General features: G+C 38.2%; 2 protein-coding genes across 2 annotated transcripts; one reads left to right on the top strand and one right to left on the bottom strand.

Annotated features, from left to right (window-relative positions):
• Positions 1-4,016: 4,016 nt before the first annotated feature.
• On the bottom strand, positions 4,017-22,287 carry LOC116299796 (uncharacterized; the record flags this gene model as incomplete). The annotated part of the gene is made up of 12 exons (XM_089034028.1): positions 4,017-4,102; positions 6,359-6,589; positions 8,395-8,515; positions 8,959-9,215; positions 15,472-15,812; positions 16,291-16,495; positions 17,117-17,215; positions 17,739-17,898; positions 18,762-19,015; positions 20,048-20,371; positions 21,561-21,791; positions 22,149-22,287. Coding segments are annotated over 12 exons (2,448 nt in total), but the record flags the coding sequence as incomplete, so codon positions are not given.
• Positions 9,877-15,204, top strand: LOC148909144 (uncharacterized). The gene has a single exon (XM_089033578.1). The coding sequence runs from the start codon at positions 10,440-10,442 to the stop codon at positions 14,931-14,933; it is 4,494 nt and encodes a 1,497-aa protein (XP_088889704.1). The 5' UTR covers positions 9,877-10,439; the 3' UTR covers positions 14,934-15,204.
• Positions 22,288-22,844: the final 557 nt, after the last annotated feature.

Genomic DNA, 22,844 nt, shown 5'->3' with positions numbered 1-22,844 from the left:
AGTTGCTGTTCTCCCATCTACAAAACACGTTCTTCTTATTTAAATTGGCTGTTCTCCCATCTCCAAAGCACGTTCTTCTTAATTAAAGTGGCTGTTCTCCCATCTCCAAAGCACGTTTTTCCTAATTAAAGTTGCTGTTCTCCCATCTCCACAACACGTTCTTCTTATTTAAAGTGGCTGTTCTCCCATCTACAAAACACGTTCTTCTTAATTAAAGTGCCTGTTCTCCCATCTCCAAAACACGTTCTTCTTAATTAAAGTGGCTGTTCTCCCATCTCCAAAACACGTTCTTCTTATTTAAAGTGGCTGTTCTCCCATCTCCAAAGCACGTTCTTCTTAATTAAAGTGCCTGTTCTCCCATCTACAAAACACGTTCTTCTTAATTAAAATGGCTGTTCTCCCATCTCCAAAACACGTTCTTCTTAATTAAAGTGCCTGTTCCACCATCTCCAAAACATGTTCTTCTTAATTAAAGTGGCTGTTCTCCCATCTCCAAAGCACGTTCTTCTTATTTAAAGTGGCTGTTCTCCCATCTCCAAAGCACGTTCTTCTTATTTAAAGTTGCTGTTCTCCCATCTACAAAACACGTTCTTCTTATTTAAAGTGGCTGTTCTCCCATCTACAAAACACGTTCTTCTTATTTAAAGTTGCTGTTCCCCTATCTCCAAAACACGTTCTTCTTATTTAAAGTGGCTGTTCCCCTATCTCCAAAACACGTTCTTCTTATTTAAAGTGGCTGTTCTCCCATCTACAAAACACGTTCTTCTTAATTAAAGTGCCTGTTCTCCCATCTCCAAAGCAAGTTCTTCTTAATTAAAGTTGCTGTTCTCCCATCTACAAAACACGTTCTTCTTATTTAAAGTGGCTGTTCTCCCATCTCCAAAGCAAGTTCTTTTTAATTAAAGTGGCTGTTCTCCCATCTCCAAAGCAAGTTCTTCTTAATTAAAGTTGCTGTTCTCCCATCTACAAAACACGTTCTTCTTATTTAAAGTGGCTGTTCTCCCATCTACAAAACACGTTCTTCTTAATTAAAGTGCCTGTTCTCCCATCTACAAAACACGTTCTTCTTATTTAAAGTTCCTGTTCGCCCATCTACAAAACACGTTCTTCTTAATTAAAGTGCCTGTTCTCCCATCTACAAAACACGTTCTTCTTATTTAAAGTGGCTGTTCTCCCATCTACAAAACACGTTCTTCTTAATTAAAGTGGCTGTTCTCCCATCTACAAAACACGTTCTTCTTAATTAAAGTGGCTGTTCTCCCATCTCCAAAACACGTTCTTCTTATTTAAAGTGGCTGTTCTCCCATCTCCAAAGCACGTTCTTCTTAATTAAAGTGCCTGTTCTCCCATCTACAAAGCACGTTCTTCTTAATTAAAGTGGCTGTTCTCCCATCTCCAAAACACGTTCTTCTTAATTAAAGTGGCTGTTCTCCCATCTCCAAAACACGTTCTTCTTATTTAAAGTGGCTGTTCTCCCATCTCCAAAACACGTTCTTCTTAATTAAAGTGCCTGTTCTCCCATCTACAAATCACGTTCTTCTTAATTAAAGTGGCTGTTCTCCCATCTCCAAAACACGTTCTTCTTATTTAAAGTGGCTGTTCTCCCATCTACAAAACACGTTCTTCTTATTTAAAGTGGCTGTTCTCCCATCTACAAAACACGTTCTTCTTAATTAAAGTGGCTGTTCTCCCATCTCAAAAGCAAGTTCTTCTTAATTAAAGTTGCGGTTCTCCCATCTACAAAACACGTTCTTCTTATTTAAAGTGGCTGTTCTCCCATCTCCAAAGCACGTTCTTCTTAATTAAAGTGGCTGTTCTCCCATCTCCAAATCACGTTCTTCTTAATTAAAGTTGCTGTTCTCCCATCTCCAAAACACGTTCTTCTTAATTAAAGTGGCTGTTCTCCCATCTACAAAACACGTTCTTCTTAATTAAAGTGCCTGTTCTCCCATCTACAAAACACGTTCTTCTTAATTAAAGTGGCTGTTCTCCCATCTCCTAAACACGTTCTTCTTAATTAAAGTGGCTGTTCTCCCATCTCCAAAACATGTTCTTCTTATTTAAAGTGGCTGTTCTCCCATCTCCAAAGCACGTTCTTCTTAATTAAAGTGCCTGTTCTCCCATCTACAAAACACGTTCTTCTTAATTAAAGTGGCTGTTCCACCATCTCCAAAACACGTTCTTCTTATTTAAAGTGGCCGTTCTCCCATCTACAAAACACGTTCTTCTTATTTAAAGTGCCTGTTCTCCCATCTACAAAACACGTTCTTCTTAATTAAAGTGGCTGTTCTCCCATCTCCAAAACAAGTTCTTCTTAATTAAAGTTGCTGTTCTCCCATCTACAAAACACGTTCTTCTTATTTAAATTGGCTGTTCTCCCATCTCCAAAGCACGTTCTTCTTAATTAAAGTGGCTGTTCTCCCATCTCCAAAGCACGTTTTTCCTAATTAAAGTTGCTGTTCTCCCATCTCCACAACACGTTCTTCTTATTTAAAGTGGCTGTTCTCCCATCTACAAAACACGTTCTTCTTAATTAAAGTGGCTGTTCTCCCATCTCCAAAACACGTTCTTCTTAATTAAAGTGGCTGTTCTCCCATCTCCAAAACACGTTCTTCTTATTTAAAGTGGCTGTTCTCCCATCTCCAAAACACGTTCTTCTTAATTAAAGTGCCTGTTCTCCCATCTACAAAACACGTTCTTCTTAATTAAAATGGCTGTTCTCCCATCTCCAAAACACGTTCTTCTTAATTAAAGTGCCTGTTCCACCATCTCCAAAACACGTTCTTCTTAATTAAAGTGGCTGTTCTCCCATCTCCAAAGCACGTTCTTCTTATTTAAAGTGGCTGTTCTCCCATCTCCAAAGCACGTTCTTCTTAATTAAAGTGCCTGTTCTCCCATCTACAAAACACGTTCTTCTTAATTAAAGTGGCTGTTCTCCCATCTACAAAACACGTTCTTCTTAATTAAAGTGGCTGTTCTCCCATCTACAAAACACGTTCTTCTTAATTAAAGTGGCTGTTCTCCCATCTCCAAAACACGTTCTTCTTAATTAAAGTGGCTGTTCTCCCATCTCCACAACACGTTCTTCTTATTTAAAGTGGCTGTTCTCCCATCTACAAAGCTCGATAGTGAACACAAAGAGTACGGTTTTCCCATCTACAAAGCTCGATAGTGAACACAAAGAGTACGGTTGTCCCATCTACAAAGATCGATAGTGAACACAAAGAGTACGGTTTTCACATCTACAAAGGTCGATAGTGAACATAAAGAGTACGGTTTTCCCATCTACAAAGCTCGATAGTGAACACAAAGAGTACGGTTTTCCCATCTACAAAGCTCGATAGTGAGTATAAAGACAACGGTTTTCCCATCTACAAAGCTCGATAGTGAACACAAAGAGTACGGTTTTCCCATCTACAAAGATCGATAGCGAACATAAAGAGTACGGTTTTCCCATCTACAACGCTCGATAGTGAACACAAAGAGTACGGTTTTCCCATCTACAAAGCTCGATAGTGAACATAAAGAGTACGGTTTTCCCATCTACAAAACTCGATAGTGAACACAAAGAGTACGGTTCTCCCATCTACAAAGCTCGATAGTGAACACAAAGAGTACGGTTTTCACATCTACAACGCTCGATAGTGAACACAAAGAGTACGGTTTTCCCATCTACAACGCTCGATAGTGAACACAAAGAGTACGGTTGTCCCATCTACAAAGCTCGATAGTGAACACAAAGAGTACGGTTTTCCCATCTACAAAGCTCGATAGTGAACACAAAGAGTACGGTTGTCCCATCTACAAAGCTCGATAGTGAACATAAAGAGTACGGTTGTCCCATCTACAAAGCTCGATAGTGAACATAAAGAGTACGGTTGTCCCATCTACAAAGCTCGATAGTGAACATAAAGAGTACGGTTGTCCCATCTACAAAGCTCGATAGTGAACACAAAGAGTACGGTTGTCCCATCTACAAAGCTCGATAGTGAACATAAAGAGTACGGTTTTCCCATCTACAAAGCTCGATAGTGAACATAAAGAGTACGGTTGTCCCATCTACAACGCTCGATAGTGAACACAAAGAGTACGGTTTTCCCATCTACAAAGATCGATAGTGAACATAAAGAGTACGGTTTTCCCATCTACAACGCTCGATAGTGAACACAAAGAGTACGGTTTTCCCATCTACAAAGCTCGATAGTGAACACAAAGAGTACGGTTGTCCCATCTACAACGCTCGATAGTGAACACAAAGAGTACGGTTGTCCCATCTACAAAGCTCGATAGTGAAAATAAAGAGTACGGTTTTCCCATCTACAAAGCTCGATAGTGAACATAAAGAGTACGGTTTTCCCATCTACAAAGCTCGATAGTGAACATAAAGACAACGGTTTTCCCATCTACAAAGCTCGATAGTGAACATAAAGAGTACGGTTTTCCCATCTACAAAGCTCGATAGTGAACATAAAGAGTACGGTTTTCCCATCTACAAAGCTCGATAGTGAGTATAAAGACAACGGTTGTCCCATCTACAAAGCTCGATAGTGAACACAAAGAGTACGGTTTTCCCATCTACAAAGCTCGATAGTGAACATAAAGAGTACGGTTTTCACATCTACAAAGCTCGGTAGTAAACATAAAGACAACGGTTTTCACATCTTAAAAGCTCGATAAGGAACATAATGGGTGTGGTTTTCCCATCTACAAAGGTCGATAGTGAACATAAAGAGTACGGTTTTCCCATCTACAAAGATCGATAGTGAACATAAAGAGTACGGTTTTCCCATCTACAAAGCTCGATAGTGAACACAAAGAGTACGGTTTTCCCATCTACAAAGCTCGATAGTGAACATCAAGACTAAGGTTTTCCCTGATATCACGTGTCAGCTATAGAGTGAGGACAGAGAGTGCGAAAGAAAGTCTGGTTGCGGTGGTTTACTTGGAAGCATAGTATTTCAAGTTATTGACCTCACTTTATCATTTAGTCTTTTTTTTATCGTTTTCCATTGTTAGAGCTAAAAAGGCAGTCTGGGCTCCATATCTATGTCTATGAAAGAGTTTACTCGAAACATCCGCTTTTAGATTATGTTTTGTTTATGGCCGGCCCATTATACCTTTGATTTTTCGTGATCGATATATTGTGTATGTTGCCATGTGACACACGTTATGAGTTTTTAAAACATAAATTTTCGAGATAATATTGAACTGAACTTTATTGACGCATATATTGCCATGCTTACAACTGTTGGGCATATTTTTTTAGTAAACAAGAAAACACTGATTTTATGGTAATGTGTCGAGGAACCTGGGCCTTGAAACGCTTCGGTTTAATAAGTTCACTTTCATGTAGGATTATTTGTTTTAAACTTTTCTATTGTATCAATTAATATTTTGAATGTGTTTTCACCCTGGATCTGACTTTCTTTTATTTATTTATTTTGCAATATCATGGTCAATAAGTTAATAATTAACTATTGTGACCGGACCGTTAAGCTGTCGGAATAACACTAGCATATATTACTTTTAGGGGCTGGACTATTGTCAAGTGTCGGGCTTTTGGATTCGGTCGGCTGTAAGCAGATGATAAGTCAAATCGTGTGACAGACAGACAAAAAATGTATTGAAAATAGTCTATCATAAAATGCTTGTTAAAAGTTAATTTTTGCATAGAAAATGGTTATATCATATCTTTTACAATGTCTGGAGATAGATGATGCTGTTTACTTTGCAAAAAAATGGGTTGGTACGATTTTCGAACTGGCTGCTGAACAGGCTGCTAACTTCAGCCTGGTGAATTAATTATGTATTCATATATGCATAACGGTAATGCTGGTTAGACAGATCTTTAGCACTCCTTGAATAGATTTATTTAATCAGAGTTTGGTTAGTCTCAATATTCTCTTGCTTTGTAAATTTTGCAAAAACTAACGGTGAATTAAAGAAGGCAGAATCGAGTTCTAATCAGTACTTGCAGTCATTACGGCAACAAGTTTAGCCTTGCTGAAGTGTCAAAATATTTACAAATAATACAGCCAAAATCAGTGATGCAGACATGAGATAAAACATAAAGCATTGGCTAGTGCAACAACACTTTTCAGTGCAACTGCAATATCATTTTTGTGCGAAAAGACCTACTTTAGCCACCTACACATCTACAGATTCCAAATTGTTTAATAATACTTTGTCTTTCTTTTACTTTTCGTTTGTAAATATATTTCTCGCGTTCTTGTTGTATTTCTATCATTATATCGTGTGTAAATAAAATAGGTGAGGTTAAAAAATATATCACGACACAAAGATTATTATTGAGATATTATAACAGTCAAAAACTAAAACTCGAAAATTGATAACTTACCCGACCAAGATTGGTCAAACACTCCACCGAAGACGTTATCTGAGTGTCGAATAATAGTTATAGTGGGCCCTCGATTTGCGCAGTTTTTGTGAAGAACGTTCGAAGTGATCCATCCTGTACGAGACAATCTATAACAAGTTTTCCATGAGCTGGGTAGTCCAGCAGATGCCAGCCATGTTTGAAGCGCTTGCATGTAGTCTCCGAGATGCCCGATAATGTTGGATCTTATTCCTAATACATCAAATACAAAAATAGAAAATTAAATGCTATACACTCGGAGATTTAGCTGTCGATTCAGATGTCCGTTAACATTTCTTTTTACAATCGTCAATCAAAACTACGAACTCTCTTACTTAGTGGCAGAGTACAATAATAATCACGACAGTTCAAATTACCGTCCCGTGAGAAACAATTGCAATGTTTTTGATTTTGGCTGGGTATGCGTTAAAAAAGCAACCATTTCATAACTGTAAAACTAAATTTATATAATAGATTTTCACGAACGCGCGCTCTGATTGGCTGAAGAGCTATGTTTTATCAGAGTATAGAAACATAGATATGACGTCAAAACCATGTTTTCTATACAAAATTAAACATAGAAATGACGTCACAGGAATTCGGTTTTCAATTTAAAGCATTTTGACATTTTAAATTTAAGTTATTTATTTATTTTTATTAAAAATATGTCTTTCCTCTAAAAAAGGAAAATACGTCGTTTTGAAGCACATTTGATTCGTACTACATTTCGACGAGTAAAGCTTTCTTTCGCTTGTGCTGCAACTATTACAAATACCTTATTTCGCTAAACTAGAACATTCTTTTTGCTTGACCCTTGATGGTGTTAGAGAAGTCAAAAAAATGATTTTAAACATTTTTCATAGTATAAGAATGAACAAATCTGTGGTAAGAAACTCAAGCTTACTTTACAAACGAGCATCGGCAATTTTACGCTTCCGTTACGGTAAAGTTTTTACCGAAATTTGTTTTCCAATAGCCCGAAACTATGAATACAAAATACTACGACAAGTGGCACAAAGTTCTCACTTACAGTTCAGGATCAACTAAAAAACAGTTTTCCAAGTACTGCACTGCTAGCTTTCTTCCAGTTTCGATCGAAGATCAAGATATTTTTCAGTCTCTCGACTCCTTGTACATTCAAAGTGTTCATAGGCTGGTTTTCTTGAGTGTTTGCACAGGTTAAATGTTCATTTAACGAACTGAACATTGAAAATGTTTTTCAAACACTTCAGTACTTAAATTTTCTTTTTTCCTAGCAGCTAAATGCTTGTTTTCTTTGACTTTTTTTAAGATTTACGAGCACATTCTCCTTTCCTGTTGAACAAATGCGATAAACCATTTGTATGCTAGCCTGCATAGAGCTGTCATTACCTGTCAAAACTGGACCAATCAGATAGCCATGTGTCGAGTTTTTAGCCAATCATCATATAGATCAAATTTGTTTACGTGATTTTGACGACAGACGCGCGCTCTATTTGTAAACAAACCTTTTATTTTGTAATTTTACGCTATTTTTCTCGTAAAAAATCTATTATATAAAGCGAATAGATCAGGCTTAGCTATGTTCTGTCCTCTGATAAAACACTCCTGAAGCTGTAGAACACTCAAAAAGTTATAGAAATCACTCGCCTACGGCTCGTGATTTCTATAACTTTTTTCGTGTCCTACAGCTCCAGTCGTGTCTTATCAGAAAAAAGAACATAGCTAAGCCTGATCTATTTGTTAGATCCTTGTCGATACACTTAGGTTACTAGTATTAAAACGGGTGCAACTGGTTTCAGTCTTCAAATTTCTCTGTTTTGTAAATAGTTTGTACGATTTGTTCGCATGCGCATTAATCTGGTTTAACCTCAAGCCTGAATACGCATTAAAGCAGCAGCGCGAAAACAAAAGCCACCGCGCGTCTACCTCTACAATGTTTGCGCACAATTTTGCACCGTATAAGTGTTTGAGGCCTAACGGAGCGTGCTCCGAAAGGAGATTGGTTCAAGGCTGGACTGTTTTATAAAATTTCTTGCCTGTTACAGCGATGTAGTTTTTGCCTGTCCCCCCTTCACAAGAATCTGTAGTTGTCAAGGCAACATTACCAATCGATAAATCCCCAAGGTAGCCATCACCGACAATACCCTCAAAAATGACCTGTGGGAAAAGATTTCACTATCATTAGATCCACGTAATGATTATTTACAGCTGAATAAACGAGTCTTAGGGCACTTTCGAACCGATCGGTCTTAAATGGTATGCGTCAGTTCTTAAAACTGGACCAACGTGGCCCGAACCAGTTTTAGGAACTGACGCTAACCACTTGAGGACCAGCCGTTAGAACAAATTGGTTTGACCAAGAGAAAATGAACTAAGAGAAGGAATCCCCCCTATACAGCCTTGTAACCATCATGTGCACAGTTTGATGCTATTTTAAAACCATTTTACTTTTCTTTACTATTGATATTTGTGAATTTTTGTCTGCTATCAAGGAACACATTAGTAAAATGTTAGTAAAAATGCTAAGATACAAATGACCTGTTACTAATTTAAACGGGAGAATGCGAAACTGAAGAATAATATTAAAGAAACATATTTACCTTTGTTTTTTCTGTATTATTCAAGGGTATGTAAACCGATCTCCACTCATTTGTGCCCTGATCTCCAGCTAGTGACCATACAAGTGATTCGTGGCTGTTGCCTTTAAGTAAGTATACATTGAGCCTCCCGATATCCTTACCGTAGAAATTATATTGAAAGTAAAGACAGTTGATTGTGACGGGAACGTACTCAGACGTGAGTAAACGAACATTTTGGCCTTTTTTCTGCGGGTAAGATGATTCGATGTACGAAATTTCTATTTAAAAAAACACAACATGTAATCAATTTATTTCACAAATTACGCGACCAAGACAACGTAAGAGTTAGTTATAATAGACCTTTTTAGCTTCGTTGTTTGTTGTGTACTTTCAGACCATGTTGATACTTTCATGTGGAGTGGAGGAGGGGGGGGGGGAGGGAAGGGGTTTAGTCCCTCCTTCCCCCATGCACTTATATTGTATACTCAAAGGAAAAAGAAAAAAGAGATCACTGGAATCCCAAGACCCCCTGCCTATTTGCCTCCAACACTTTAGTTGCCAACGACTGCAATCTTGGACAAAATCTTGCAAAATGCCTCAAAAAACCCCGCTTATCATAACCAATGATGCCTTGCAGGGTGTGGAGGTCACAACTTTGTCTGGGTAAGGGAGATTTTGGCGTAAAAGTGTATCGTTTCAATTTAAATATATATATATATAGTCCATGGGCCAGGGCTCGACCATGGTAACACTAAGGGGGACAAATTGTGAGTTATGCCAGGTTAAAGGTCACCTAAAGTTGTTTCAAAATTTATATGATAGCATTCCTAAAAGAGTAGCTTTGTGGCATTTTTTGTAACATCAAATTATTGAAAAATATCGATTTAGCATGAAAACGAGGCTGGGATAGATTAATTTATAAAAATAGCTTTGCATGATTTTAAGCTCGATATTTATTTATCACATGTTAAAACAATAGAGCTACTATATATTATTACATTTAAAAGCTGGCTTACTTTGAAATTACTTATAAAAATGATTAAAAAAGGAAGAAAATATATTTGCTGATCCGCAAAGCATTTTGGGTAATTTTCAAGATGGCGGACTATTTGTGTGGTAAGTAGAGTAGAATTTTCAGCAAAATCAGCTCAATTAAACACTTTTAAAGACTACGAAAATGAAGATACTGATAATACAGATATTTCTAACAATGTTAGAAATCGGAATTTGCATTTTTTCAACAGATTTGAAGCTTTGTCTTGTCGATTTTATAGTCCTTACATACCTTAAAGAGACGTAAAAGCATTTTTGATTTTCTTTCTTGTACAACAGATCTTAAAAAGTGTATTATTCATTGTACTGATGATAATAGTCAAAATTTAACTTCCCCCAAAGACCTCGGATCTTGGAAAACATTGCTAAAGGCTGCAGAAATTCGTAATCACAAAGCAATTCTTGATGTGGCTAGGGATACTAACGAAGGAGAAATACCGGCAAACGTTATGTATCATAGAAAATGCCGAAGTATTTTTACTCTGAAAAGAGATCTTGAAAACCTTTCTCGATCAACTGAAGATGCTGATGATGTGCAAGAGCCTGAGCAAAAGAGATACGCAACTAATAGACAACCATCAAGCTCGAGTAGGACATACGAGGAGATATGCATTTTTTGTGAAAAGAAAAGTAAATATTTAAAATCTTCAAGAAATCGAGAGCGTTTGATTCAGTGTAGAGATTTGCGTGCTGATGACTCCATTAGAACAACTGCTATTGCTAAAGATGACACTAAGATAATTGCCATCGTAAGCCGTGAACTAGTAGCCGCCGAAGCTTGTTACCACCGTTCATGCTATCGAGATTATACTCGCCCTGCTAAAGTGAGCAATTCAAATGAATTTCAAGACGGGGATGAAGTTGTTGATGTTGATGATTGGTATAAGGACATTGAGACTCAAGCTTACGAAAAGCTTTTCGAATTCATACGTTCTTTACTAGAGAATCCAAGATTAATAAAGTTGGTTGACCTTAGAAACTTACTAATTTTCCACATGAACTCAATGGGCGTTACCGAAATTACTGAGTCAACCAAGAAATACGTCCGCAGAAAATTGGAATTTGAGTTTGGCAGTCTTTTGCAGTTTGAGGACCTTCTTGACAACAATAAGCTGTTTGTTATTCCTGAAAGTCTCTCAAAACGTGAATTGGCTAAGGAACTGGCAAAACTTGCGCAACAACAAGAAGATATAACTATGCCATCAAAGATCAAACAAATTCAGGAAGCTAGTCTATATATTCGGAATGGTATTTTGTCAAATAACAATACAGATGTGTCGTGGCCTCCAAAACCTTCAGAACTCTGTCAGAATGCAGTAAACATACCGGAAGAACTCAAGACTTTTCTTTACACTGTTTTGACTGGGAATACTGAGATTCCAACTGAATACCCTCAACGACTGGAGCGCCTAATCAGTTCTTATGGACAAGATCTTATTTATGGTGTGAGCGGTGGAAAAGAGAAACCCCCTAAACAGATATTGCTACCTTATGCAGTCAAATCTTTGACTAACAATGTTGAGGTCATACAGATGTTAAACAGATGCGGACATGGTATTGCCTACTCGCAAGTCGAGGAAATAAACACAGCACTTTGTCTTAAAAAAATGGCATCAACGCCCAACAATGACGTTCCGCTGCCCGAAGATATACAGCCGTATATTGAGACAACACTTGGCTGGGACAACATTGATCGATTGGAAGAAACGTTATCTGGAGGAGGAACTTCTCATCGAGTAAATGGTATTGTCGTTCAGGCCAGACGTTTTGGTCCAAATCTTCCTGCACAGCCAGAATTTGAGATTGCAAGAACAAAGAAAAGAAGCATTGAGCCTCTGCAGCGCGCTGAGATTCCTCCATATAACGCCGGAGATCGTTGTGGCCCTCGAGCAAGGAAATATGTTGAAGTCACTTCTGAAGAATTGATGGCAAATGCAAGAAAGAAGAATCTGATTTGGATTTTAGTACGACTCCATGCAAGAGAAAGACAGAGAGCAAGTAGCTGGACTGGTTTTAACATTTCCATCCGCAATAAAGTAGAAGTCACAAAAGACAACATAGGATATTTACCAACTATCAACTCACCTGCTACAGACATGGCAACGGTCCATGAAGTACTAGTACAATCTTTGAAGATAAAGAACCAGCTCAAGTTGAAAAGTATCGTCCTTGTGTTTGACCAAGCGTTGTACGCAAAAGCAACTGAAATTCAATGGAAACATGACCAACGATTTAAAGATATCGTACTAAGGATTGGAGTGTTCCATACAGCTTGCACCTTACTGTCTATCATTGGCAAACGCTTTCAAGATGCTGGGCTTAGAGATCTATGCATCGAGGCAGGTGTGATAGCAGAAGGTTCTGTCTCAGGAGTCATGGATGGCCGTAGATACAACCGTGCAGTTAGATTCCACAAACTAATGTACGAAGCACTTATGAGGTTGATATGGAAAGGCTTTCGGTCATGGATCGAGGAAAACCACAAGGAATCAAATAGGAAAGTTGATGCTTTCTTCAATGGACTTGAGACACTTTACGACAATGTTTGTGAGGCAGAGTTCAATAAACAAATGGGAAGTTCTAGTTTTGCTGAATTCGTTAAGCTCTATGACATGTATATAGACTTTCTACGAAAGCATAATGGTCAGCTCTCTGAATTTTGGATGTCATATATTGACATTATGGAGATCCTTCTGGGACTTTTAAGAGCATCAAGAGAGGGTAACTGGGAGCTTCATATCTCTTCTATCAGGGGAATGGTTTCGTGGTGCTTTGCGTATGACAATATAAATTACGCCAGATATTTATCTGCTTACTTGCTAGAAATGTCCCACCTCGAAGAAGATCACCCAGATGTAATAGAGTACTTTAGAGCCGGTGGCTTTTCTGTACAGATTGGTGACGACAATCCATTTGGAAGAATACCCGTAGATCAAACCGTTGAAGAAACCGTTAATAAAGATACACAGACTGCTGGAGGAACCAAGGGATTCAGCTTGAAACCTGGTGCTGTGAGAAAGTACTACTTAGTTGCAGAATTTCGAAGCATATTTATGCGTCAGCTTAAGGATATGCTTCATCTGAACACAGCAAGCAGAAAACACACTGATCTTCAACCAAGTAGGATGGCAAAAGATGAAGCAGATGTAAATGCATTACTCTTATTGCTAGAAGAAAGCTGGATAAATCCTTTTAACAGTAATCAACAGGATCTTGTTTGTTTATCTACCGGTAAACTTGCGACTCCAGAAATTGCCAAAGATTTGATTCAAGCCAAAGCTCTTGGTGAGGAAGCATACAAGTCATTTAGAGAAAACCGACTGGAGTCTAATCCACCAAAGTCTAATTTCTATGATAAAATGACCAAGCTCCAACTGAAAACATTTGGAAATCTGTCCAAGAAGATGAAAGTCGGAGGAGGAACAAGCAAGGAAGTTATAATAAAGGCAGATAGAGCTTTATTTGCACAGATGCTGATCATTGCTGAGAACAGAAAGCTGAATATAAGTGATGTCCTTTGTCACCCACTTGGACCCCTACCTTGGTCTCTGGCATCTGCTGATGGATCGTTAAGGAAAACAAATAAATCATCTCTGTTAAACGACCTGAAGAAGAACATACCAGCGGCAAATACCATTCCACAGCCAAGTGCACGAATTATTGATGGGATGTTTTTTGTTCAGAAAATGAAAGTTGACCAGAAGACATTTGGTGACGTAGCTGAAAGTCTCATGTCTATGATCCTAAATGAAGGAAACGAAAGCGAACGTATCGATGTTGTCTTCGATGTTTACAAGGATGAATCGATCAAAAATGCCGAAAGAGAAAAGAGGGGTTCTGAAAGTGGACACGAGTTTAAAAACATCAAATCAGATCATAAGATTCGTCAGTGGTCCAAATTTCTAGCAAGTTCCAAAAACAAGTCCCAACTTATTAAGTTTATTTCAGAAGAATGGAGAAAGGAGAAGTATCAGGAAAGATTAGCTGAACAATCAAAGACTATCTTTGTAACAACAGAAGACCACTGTTATGAAATCACTTCATCAGGTTCAGCAGAATGGGAGGACCTTCGATCAAATCATGAAGAGGCTGACACAAGAGTTCTATTCCATGCAGCAAATGCAGCATCGGCAGGCTACGAAGCAGTTGTGATTAGTTCAGAAGATACCGACGTATTTGTTCTCTGTTTGGCTTTCAGTAGTTATATTCCATGCTCATCGTACGTGAAATGTGGCAAGAAGATTCGAACAATGTACATTGACATTTCAAATGTAGCTCGAATGTTAGGATCGCAGGTATGTACGTCTCTTCTCGGTTTTCACGCCTTTACAGGCTGTGACAGTGTCAGTGCTTTTGCGGGAAAAGGAAAACTAGCTGCATTCAAAATGCTGAAAACAAACAAATTGTACCAAGACCTATTTCACCAAATTGGAATGCAGTGGGATTTCACAGACGACGTGTTCTCAAAGATACAAGAATTCACATGCAGAATGTACAGCTCCAATCCTGGAACCAAAGAAGTAAATGAGCTTCGTTATAGATTATTCTGTGTGAAGAAAGGGAAACTAGAATCGCAACAGCTACCGCCCTGCGCTGACTGCTTAAAACTCCATACACAACGTGCAAACTACCAAGCAGCCATCTGGAGAAGAAGTCTGCAAGGCTGCCCTAACGTTCCATCACCTATTGGACACGGGTGGATTCACGAAGACAACAAGTTTGTAATCAAATGGATGAGCGGTGAACCAGCCCCCACAGCTGTCCTAGAATTCCTTTCCTGCTCTTGCTCACGCTCATGTAAACCATCAAGCTGTATGTGCATTATAAATGGCCTGAAGTGCACTGATATGTGCAAACTACGTGACTGTGACAATCGTGTAGAAGATGAAGATCTCGAAGATGATGAATGTTCAGAAGAAGAAGAGGATGATGAAGACAATTAAAGAGGCCATTAACAGTAAGTTTGTATAGAGTCAGACGTTTGATATTGAAAAATAGGCTACGCGAAGAACAATATAAATGTATCAAATATATTTTCCAACTATTCTTTCCCTTTAAAGCACATAAATCACAAAATAACTTGTTGCCATGGTAACTACGATATTCTAAAACTCCCTAGAGTAGCTCATGTTGAGCTTACTGAATACCTTGTCTATCATTTTGAAATGATTGCATATACATTTCAGGCCTTATAATAAACTTGAATAGCTGGAATATTAGTATTATCTAAATTTCGATTTTAATTGAGTGACGTCATAATATCACGTGATTTCAGCACTAAAGCTACTCTTCTGACATTGCTATCACTGAAAACCATAAAGTAGAGGGTGCAAGCTTTCCAAAAATGTATGATAGCATTTGTCCCCCTGACTGTTACCGAAGACCTTATTTTTGGGGGCCTGGCCCATGGACTAATAAAAGGGTGAAAGAGTTTTGTGGTTCCGGAATACTTAGTCGTAGCTAGGTCAATATTTGGCTTACCTCTTTTGCATAGACCATCTCGGGCCATCGATACTGGAGGTTCAAACTTGCTGAGGAGGACTTCCCAGACAATGAGATTCCCAGCTATCATGGAGCAACCATTTGATACTAGTGAGATTTCCGACGCGCTAAGATGACGATCCCAGAGCTTGAAATTACTTAAAAGTCCATCAAACGTCTTGGTCGTATAAAGTCCTATAAGAACTGTAATGGGAGGACCAGCCATACTTTGACATGATGATGTGTAAGAATTATCGGACGTGGACCGACCATTCAAGTAAAGTTGTTTATGGCAACCAGTCTTTTGTTCGAAGGTGTGTTTTAGGCAGAAGTGCTGCCACCTGTAAAGGTAAAATAACCTATTATTAGCTTCTTAATATTCTATCAATACGGGCAAATAAAGCGAGCAACTTTCGTGCAACACTACTGCAAAATAAAACAAACTATTGCGGGAGTAAATTTGTAGTTGTACTTTAGCCGTATCGTATCCTACCGTTACCATAACTACTCGCTGTGATTGGATGAATATAGGCTACTCGTACCGCCCCTAAATAAGGCGAGTACAATTTCTGGTAAAGCCTGTCACGCAAGGCCGTTACAGAAAATAGTTTTCCCTCATAACAAAACTCTGATACTGAGATTACTCAAATTATAATGGTCATGTACTTGTCTATCTTACCTAGGTCTACCTAAGACCCGAGGGAAATTGTAGCTATTTTATTTATTTGAAGCAGGTTACATGTGCTTCTAGTTTGGCAAGGAAAACCTGAAGCTCATATTCAAGTATTTCACTGACTGAATAGGTTTAAAGCCACTTACGTGGTTGTAGCTGCAGCACCAACATCCAATTGAATTCCTGAGGAACTTCGAATTGCAAACAAATACTTGGATACAGCTGAGTCATGGCGGAACCACCAACAGGCGGTAAACACGTTTAGACTTGGAAGGTTTAATTTAACCGTTGCAAAGCATGACTGAGATGCAATATTAATATAATTGTCACTTGAAAACCATCTTGCGGGACCTGAAAGAAACAAAAGAATCAATAAAGTTGATAAACGCTGCATAACGAGAAACTACAAAAATATTGGAAAAATAACAAAAATCACCACTGAAATTCTCTACCACTCCTCAGATACCCCCTATGTTCTCTGGCACCCCTCAGATACCATCCTCTACAACCCCTTCGTTATCACTGGCATCCTCTGCCACCCTTCCGTAATCACTGGTATCCTCTACCAACCCTCAGATGCCACTAAAATGTTCTACCACCTCTTAGATACCATTCGCATCCTCTACCACCCCCTCAGTTACCACTGGCGTCCGCTACCACTCCTCCATCATCACTGGCATCCACTACCACCTCTCAGATATCACGGGCATTTTCTAACAACCTTCAGATACCACTGGCATCCTCTACCACCCCTCTGTTATCACTGGCATCTTTTACCACCCATAACATACCACTGGCATCATCTACTACCTCTCAGTTACCACTGGCATCCTCTCCCACCCATCAGATAACACTAGCATTCTCTACCATTCCTAAGATACCAATGGCATCTTCTGTCACCCCTCAGATATCACTGGCATCCACTACTAACCATCAGATACCACTTGCATTCAACCGGAAGGTAGAACTTACTGATAACGGTATTTGGCCCTGTCAGTGGTGTTGGTGTTCCGGAAACTGTTCGATTCCAACTAAAGCTATTGCTTGCATCGTCAGTCAATGGAGCACAAGCTAAAAGATGTATAAAAAAAATCATAGTATTCCTAACTTTCTAATCAAATTTTTGAGCTTTTTGAATATAGCAGTGGGGAGTGGTATGTAAGGGTGGATAGATGTATAGATAGATGTAAGGGTGGATGGATGGTTATTAGATGGAGGATGGATAGTAGATGTATAGATAGTTCGAAGGTTGAGTGGCACGGGTTGGTCGGATAAATGGATGGATAGAATAACGTATTAAAAGAGGCATGGATGGATGGATGGATGGATGGATGGATGGATGGATGGATGGATGGATGGATGGATGGATGGATGGATGGATGGATGGATGGATGGATGGATGGATGGATGGATGGATGGATGGATGGATAACAGGTGGGTGGATGAATGAAAAATGAAGGAAGCATAGATGGGTGAATGCCGGTGAATAAATGAGTGAATGCCGGTGTATATATGAATCAAAGAAATTAGTGAGATCGATATTAGTCATTCGATTACAAATAGAAAAATATGCCAAGAAAAAAAAAAACATTACCAACGTTATTGTATGTATTCATATCCTTTACAGTGATAACAGTCCGCCATATTGCTAATGCACGAATCTGGATATTTTGACCAGAGTGAGGGTTGGAAGTAGACTCTGAATGGCCAAGTAGTATGCTTGTTTTCTTATTTGTATTACTTGAAGGTACAGCCTTGTAAATAAAGGAATAATCTTATCACGATATTAGCATAACAATTTATAGATATATTTTGTATATAAAATTTATGTTTTTCTTTTCTTCCTACGGTCGTTTATTTTATTTTATTCTATTAATTTACTTATTAATATTAATTTACTCATAACACACAAATACAGTCGATAGTCGACACGTCTGTTTCCCCACCTAAATTTACATGGAACTTCAGTAAACTTCAGTAATACGACTGTACTAGATCGACAAAACAAAAAGTCTTGATTAAAATCACCGAAAAAAGAACCTCCAAGTCAAAGTTTTTAGATTAAACGTCAATGAGGCTTTTCTTCCCTACAAACGGTATATATATATGACCACGTATTCATCGTTTCCCTGCATCTCACTTTCCCTTTTTCAAAAAAAATACCAGCAAAGACAAATATTGTTTTATATATTTACCACTTGGAAATTTTTCGATTCTTTTTCATTCATTTAAATTTTGAAAAATACTTGTCAACTGAAGTTTCACGTTTGCCGTAAACGAGATGCTTAAACTCTCTAATGTAAGAACCCGAGCCTTATTAGCGAACACAGAAATGATGCTCAAGAGAAATCATACTCAAGAGAATGACGCGCGAGCGACCTGCTAACTATAACACTTGAAAAATTTGTTTATCAAATTGGTGAGGAAAACGATACAATTTTTCACCCGGCAGATATGCAATGCAAATTTAAAAAATAACTGACTATATGTTATTCAAACTTTCATTCATTCTGCCAAGCCCTAGTTTTGTCAAAAACAAATGGCACCTTTCGTGCAAGCACTGATGTTTGACAGCAAACAAGGGAATATTGCATTAAAATCTAATGTTATTGCATACCAATCCGGATGCCATGAGTTGTGTATTTTCATAGAGCTTCAAGCCTTGCGTAGGATGCCACGTGACGGTCATGGGTCTAAAATCTTTTGACTTGTCTGTTGCCTTCAGTGTCCAGGTTTTTGCTTCAGTACTGAGTTTGACCACCATGTCACCTGAACCGTTTGACAAGGTTTGATTATGGAAGATTGCAAAACCAGTTGTCTCTGGATTTTCGGCCCCAGTGGTTAAGATGTAAGCTTGATCTGTAGTTAGCTCTAAACATGAAATATTGATCTTAGAGTATAAAATCCAGGTGAATTTAATTAGGCGCGCATAATGCATATTATCATAGCAAAAGTTTACAAGTATTTTATTTATTTTCGAGTAAAAGCTGTTGTTTAGCTGTTGTCTAGAAAATTCGTTCGGGCGGATACAAACGAAATCACCTGGAATATTCAAACAAAAAAAGCTAGCGTATCAGGTTCATGTAAGCGGAAAATTAAGCCAGCGATTTACTTGGAACGCAATCAAAAGAATATGCATCATACGCAGACGCTGTTATATACATGTTAATAGAAGCAGCCGTTTTTTCTTCCCATCAACGGGACAAGAAAATACCCTGACTTTTTGCCTATGCTTGGGTTTCAAATAAAAAAGAGAGATCCGGTGAAATAAAAGCAACAAATAATTAAAGCTTCTACTTAACAACTTGCTACGTTAGCAATAGACCTTTTTTAAGCTTGGGCGTAATGTTTTGCCCATTTTATACCATGGCGTCACTTCCTGAAGTACTATTTAATCTTTGTTTAACGGGTTGTGGATACAACTGAAACAAAGAATCTTATTCTCAAGAGAATGAACGTTGCCTGACATGGGAAAACATTAATCCCAAGCTAAAAGGGTTTATTATCCTTTGCGACCAGCTAAGCTAATGACCCCGCCCCTCCTCTCCCTCCTATCATCACATCCGGCATACAAGTCAGGAGTAATCCAGTACCGCTCGAAAGCTGGATTTTCATTGCTCCCTAAGTACATTACCGCTTTTGTAAAGGTTAGGTTTAGTGCCATTGTTTGGATGACCAATCTATTGTTTTTTAATCCAATCATGTAACTCGTTCCGAGCGGTACGGGCTGGCTCCAACTCAGATTGATTTTACTTGGCCCATAAAAAAATAGTATCAAAAGTCATAATACGTAGAAGCAGACACTATACCCATTGTTTTCTTTTGTTTTCCTTATGATGTTTGTGTAACATTTATTGGCCAAGTCTTAAAAATCACAAAAAATAACTAAATCACAAATGTTACCTTCGTTGTAGAACACTTCAATCTCATCGACAATAAAATATTTAGTGTCTGTGAATAAATCCTGCGACACGGAGGCTAAACCCGACTCCAGCTTATAATTCTGACCCGGGGACGAATACGATTGGGCAACGGTGTTGGCGTTATCCTTTAACACCAAGTCACTATCTCCAAATGTTGGCAACGAGGTAGGTGTGGTAGTTGCTGCTGTGTTAACTATACCAAACATACTTTGGATTAGGGTCAGCTTTCGTGGAGCCGTCCCTCTAGGGTTATTTAGGCTAAAGAGAAAAGCCTTTGAGTCAACAATAGAACCATTCTTTGAAGCTACCGAGAGAAAAGATAACGGTTATCAATAGAGCATTTGCCTAAATGAAATAGGAAATCAAGGGTGTTGTAAGTAGCGGTAGTGAACTCTCCTTTCACCTTTGGGGTCTCGGGCCTAATCCCTGAACTTGGCATTACATCCCTTGATTAAAGGGTTTTACTCAGAGTTCTCCGGTTTTTCTGCCTCCGAAAACTCACTAAATTCCCATTCGATCTATGACTTTTTAAATTTATTTATTTATTTATTTATTTATTTATTTATTTATTCATTTATTTATTTATTTATTTATTTATTTATTTATTTACTTAGTAATTTATTAATTTTTTATCAACTTTACGAGACATATTTGCAAAGGTTACGAATAATAATTAATATACTTATTTCAATAAAGTTAGTCACCTGAAAAGCTGAGACCGACAAGGGTTATGGGTATGATGACATGTTTCAATCGCTTGATAACTGTTGATAGACTTGAGATCTTCTACCAGTTACAAGTTCACCTCCTCTGAGCATCCTCAACTACTGCAGCTTGTGTCAAAAGCTTTACTTGTTGAATAAGAAATATTTCCCATGATTCTTAGCGATCACAGCTTTCTAGGTTTTTGGTGACTAACTTTATTGAAATAAGTATATACAAGAGAGCTAACGCACAACAGGTAGTTTACGACAAACTGCATTACAAAATCAAAAACGAAAACAAAAAATCAACATATATCAACAAAAGTGAGAGATACGTCCAACTATTCGACTATCTATTTCATTATTTTTAAAACATTATTTTAGACTTTCATTAACACAGAAGTTTTTTCAGCAGGGCTCAATCATATAAGTTATAATAAATGTGCCTTGACTTTTATCAGCCCAGAAGTTGTTTCATTGTTCAAAGTGTGGGTTAGCCTTGCCTAACTTTTATCAGCCCAGACGTTGTTTCTAGTATTTAATTTTTTTTAGAAAATTATTCTAGACTTTCATTAACAATGAGGTTTATTCAGGGCTTAATCATATAAGTTATAAAAGATGTGCCTTGGCTTTTATCAGCCCAGAAGTTGTTTCAAGGTTTAAAGTGTGAGTTAGCCTTGCCTTAACTTTTATCAGCCCAGACGTTGTTTCAGGGTTTTATCTGTGAGTTACCATGCCCTGCATAACTAAAAGTATCGATAACATTCGATGGTATTTAGAGCTACTTACGTCCCCAAGTTTCAGACAAATATCCTCCAAACACGAAATCTTGAACTTTGATGATAGTTAGAGTTGAACTCTTGCCATCGCACTTCTGATGAAAAATTGCTCCGGTCCAGCCGTCCTGGGATGCCCGGTAACACGGAAGCCATCTTGATTTCTTTGGGACAAGGGGTAAAAGCCACGAATCAAGTGCTGCGTGATATGTAGCATTCAAACCCAGAATACTGGAAATCAATCCTACGGGAAAAAATACGTATTACAATAAATAAAATGTTTAAAACAATTTTAATTGGCTATCATCTATTTGACGAGATGGAAGGATACTGTCCGCAATGTTTCAGTGGCGCTCGGCCAGCAATACCAAAACGTTCAAGATGAAGGTGATGATGACGAGGATGAGTATAGTGAGCTAATGCAGGCAATGCGACAACAATCTCTACAGTTGCATTGCAAAAACAATATCCTGTTGAAACAAGATAAACGATTACAAGTAGAGGTTTTTTCCAAGGACAGTGGTTCAATTACCTCCCACATTTTACGACAATTTTATGAACTTTTGAAGACAAAACAAAAAGTTATATTTTTTATTTATACCTCCATATTTGAACCAGAATGACAAAGTGAATCCATTTGGGCATCGGTCAGGTTTAGTAAGACAGTCTTCCCCAAAGCCATCAAATATCACGTGGCCACTGCCATTTAGAGATAGGACGCCAAGTTCATCGTTGACGCCGGCACCGGATACTACGCCATCTTTAAGAAAGGCTCTGTCTTTCAGTTTTCCACTTTCGATCTGAGTCAAGGGCCAGTGATTATCACCTTCACATCAGCAGGAAAAACAGAGTTAGAGTTAAAAGAAGTACAGTTAAACGCAGTAAATACGGAGGTTGGAGGGACCAGTTGAGGGGACAGGGAGAGGGAGAGGGGGAGGGTCCGTGTTTTTGTGTCCGAGTGAAACCACTCCGTATCCTGGGCTGAATTATATCAGGGCACGGCTTATTCTAACGAAAAAGGCTGAAAAGGGCAACTCAAAAAAGCCACAAATTTAAAATTTCTTTGATATTGAGAATTCCATTTTTTAGAAACTTAGAAAAGTAATGAATAGTCGTCAACAAATTATGCATATTATGCAAATTATGTAGGATAAACACCGCGCTATCAATTCAGCTGCGCAGTAAAATTAGTTCAAATTCTTATTGTTCTTTGTCATCCTGTCCCCCTTATCAAGCTGTTAACGTCATAGTGAAATAGGGCAATTTGTAAAATGAAATCATGTTTTCCCCTCACCTG

The sequence above is a fragment of the Actinia tenebrosa genome, unplaced genomic scaffold, assembly GCF_029948245.1.
Source record: "Actinia tenebrosa isolate PJP-AT-01 unplaced genomic scaffold, QUT_ActTen_1.0 PGA_scaffold2__45_contigs__length_23673736, whole genome shotgun sequence".
NCBI classification, from domain to species: domain Eukaryota; kingdom Metazoa; phylum Cnidaria; class Anthozoa; order Actiniaria; family Actiniidae; genus Actinia; species Actinia tenebrosa.
Note: the sequence above shows the minus strand (reverse complement) of the source record. Positions and strands in the feature narration are given on the sequence as shown.

Bases quoted from the DNA above. Each gene is read 5' to 3' on its own strand.
- LOC148909144 (XM_089033578.1), top strand. From the start codon at position 10,440: ATGTATCATAGAAAATGCCGAAGTATTTTTACTCTGAAAAGAGATCTT.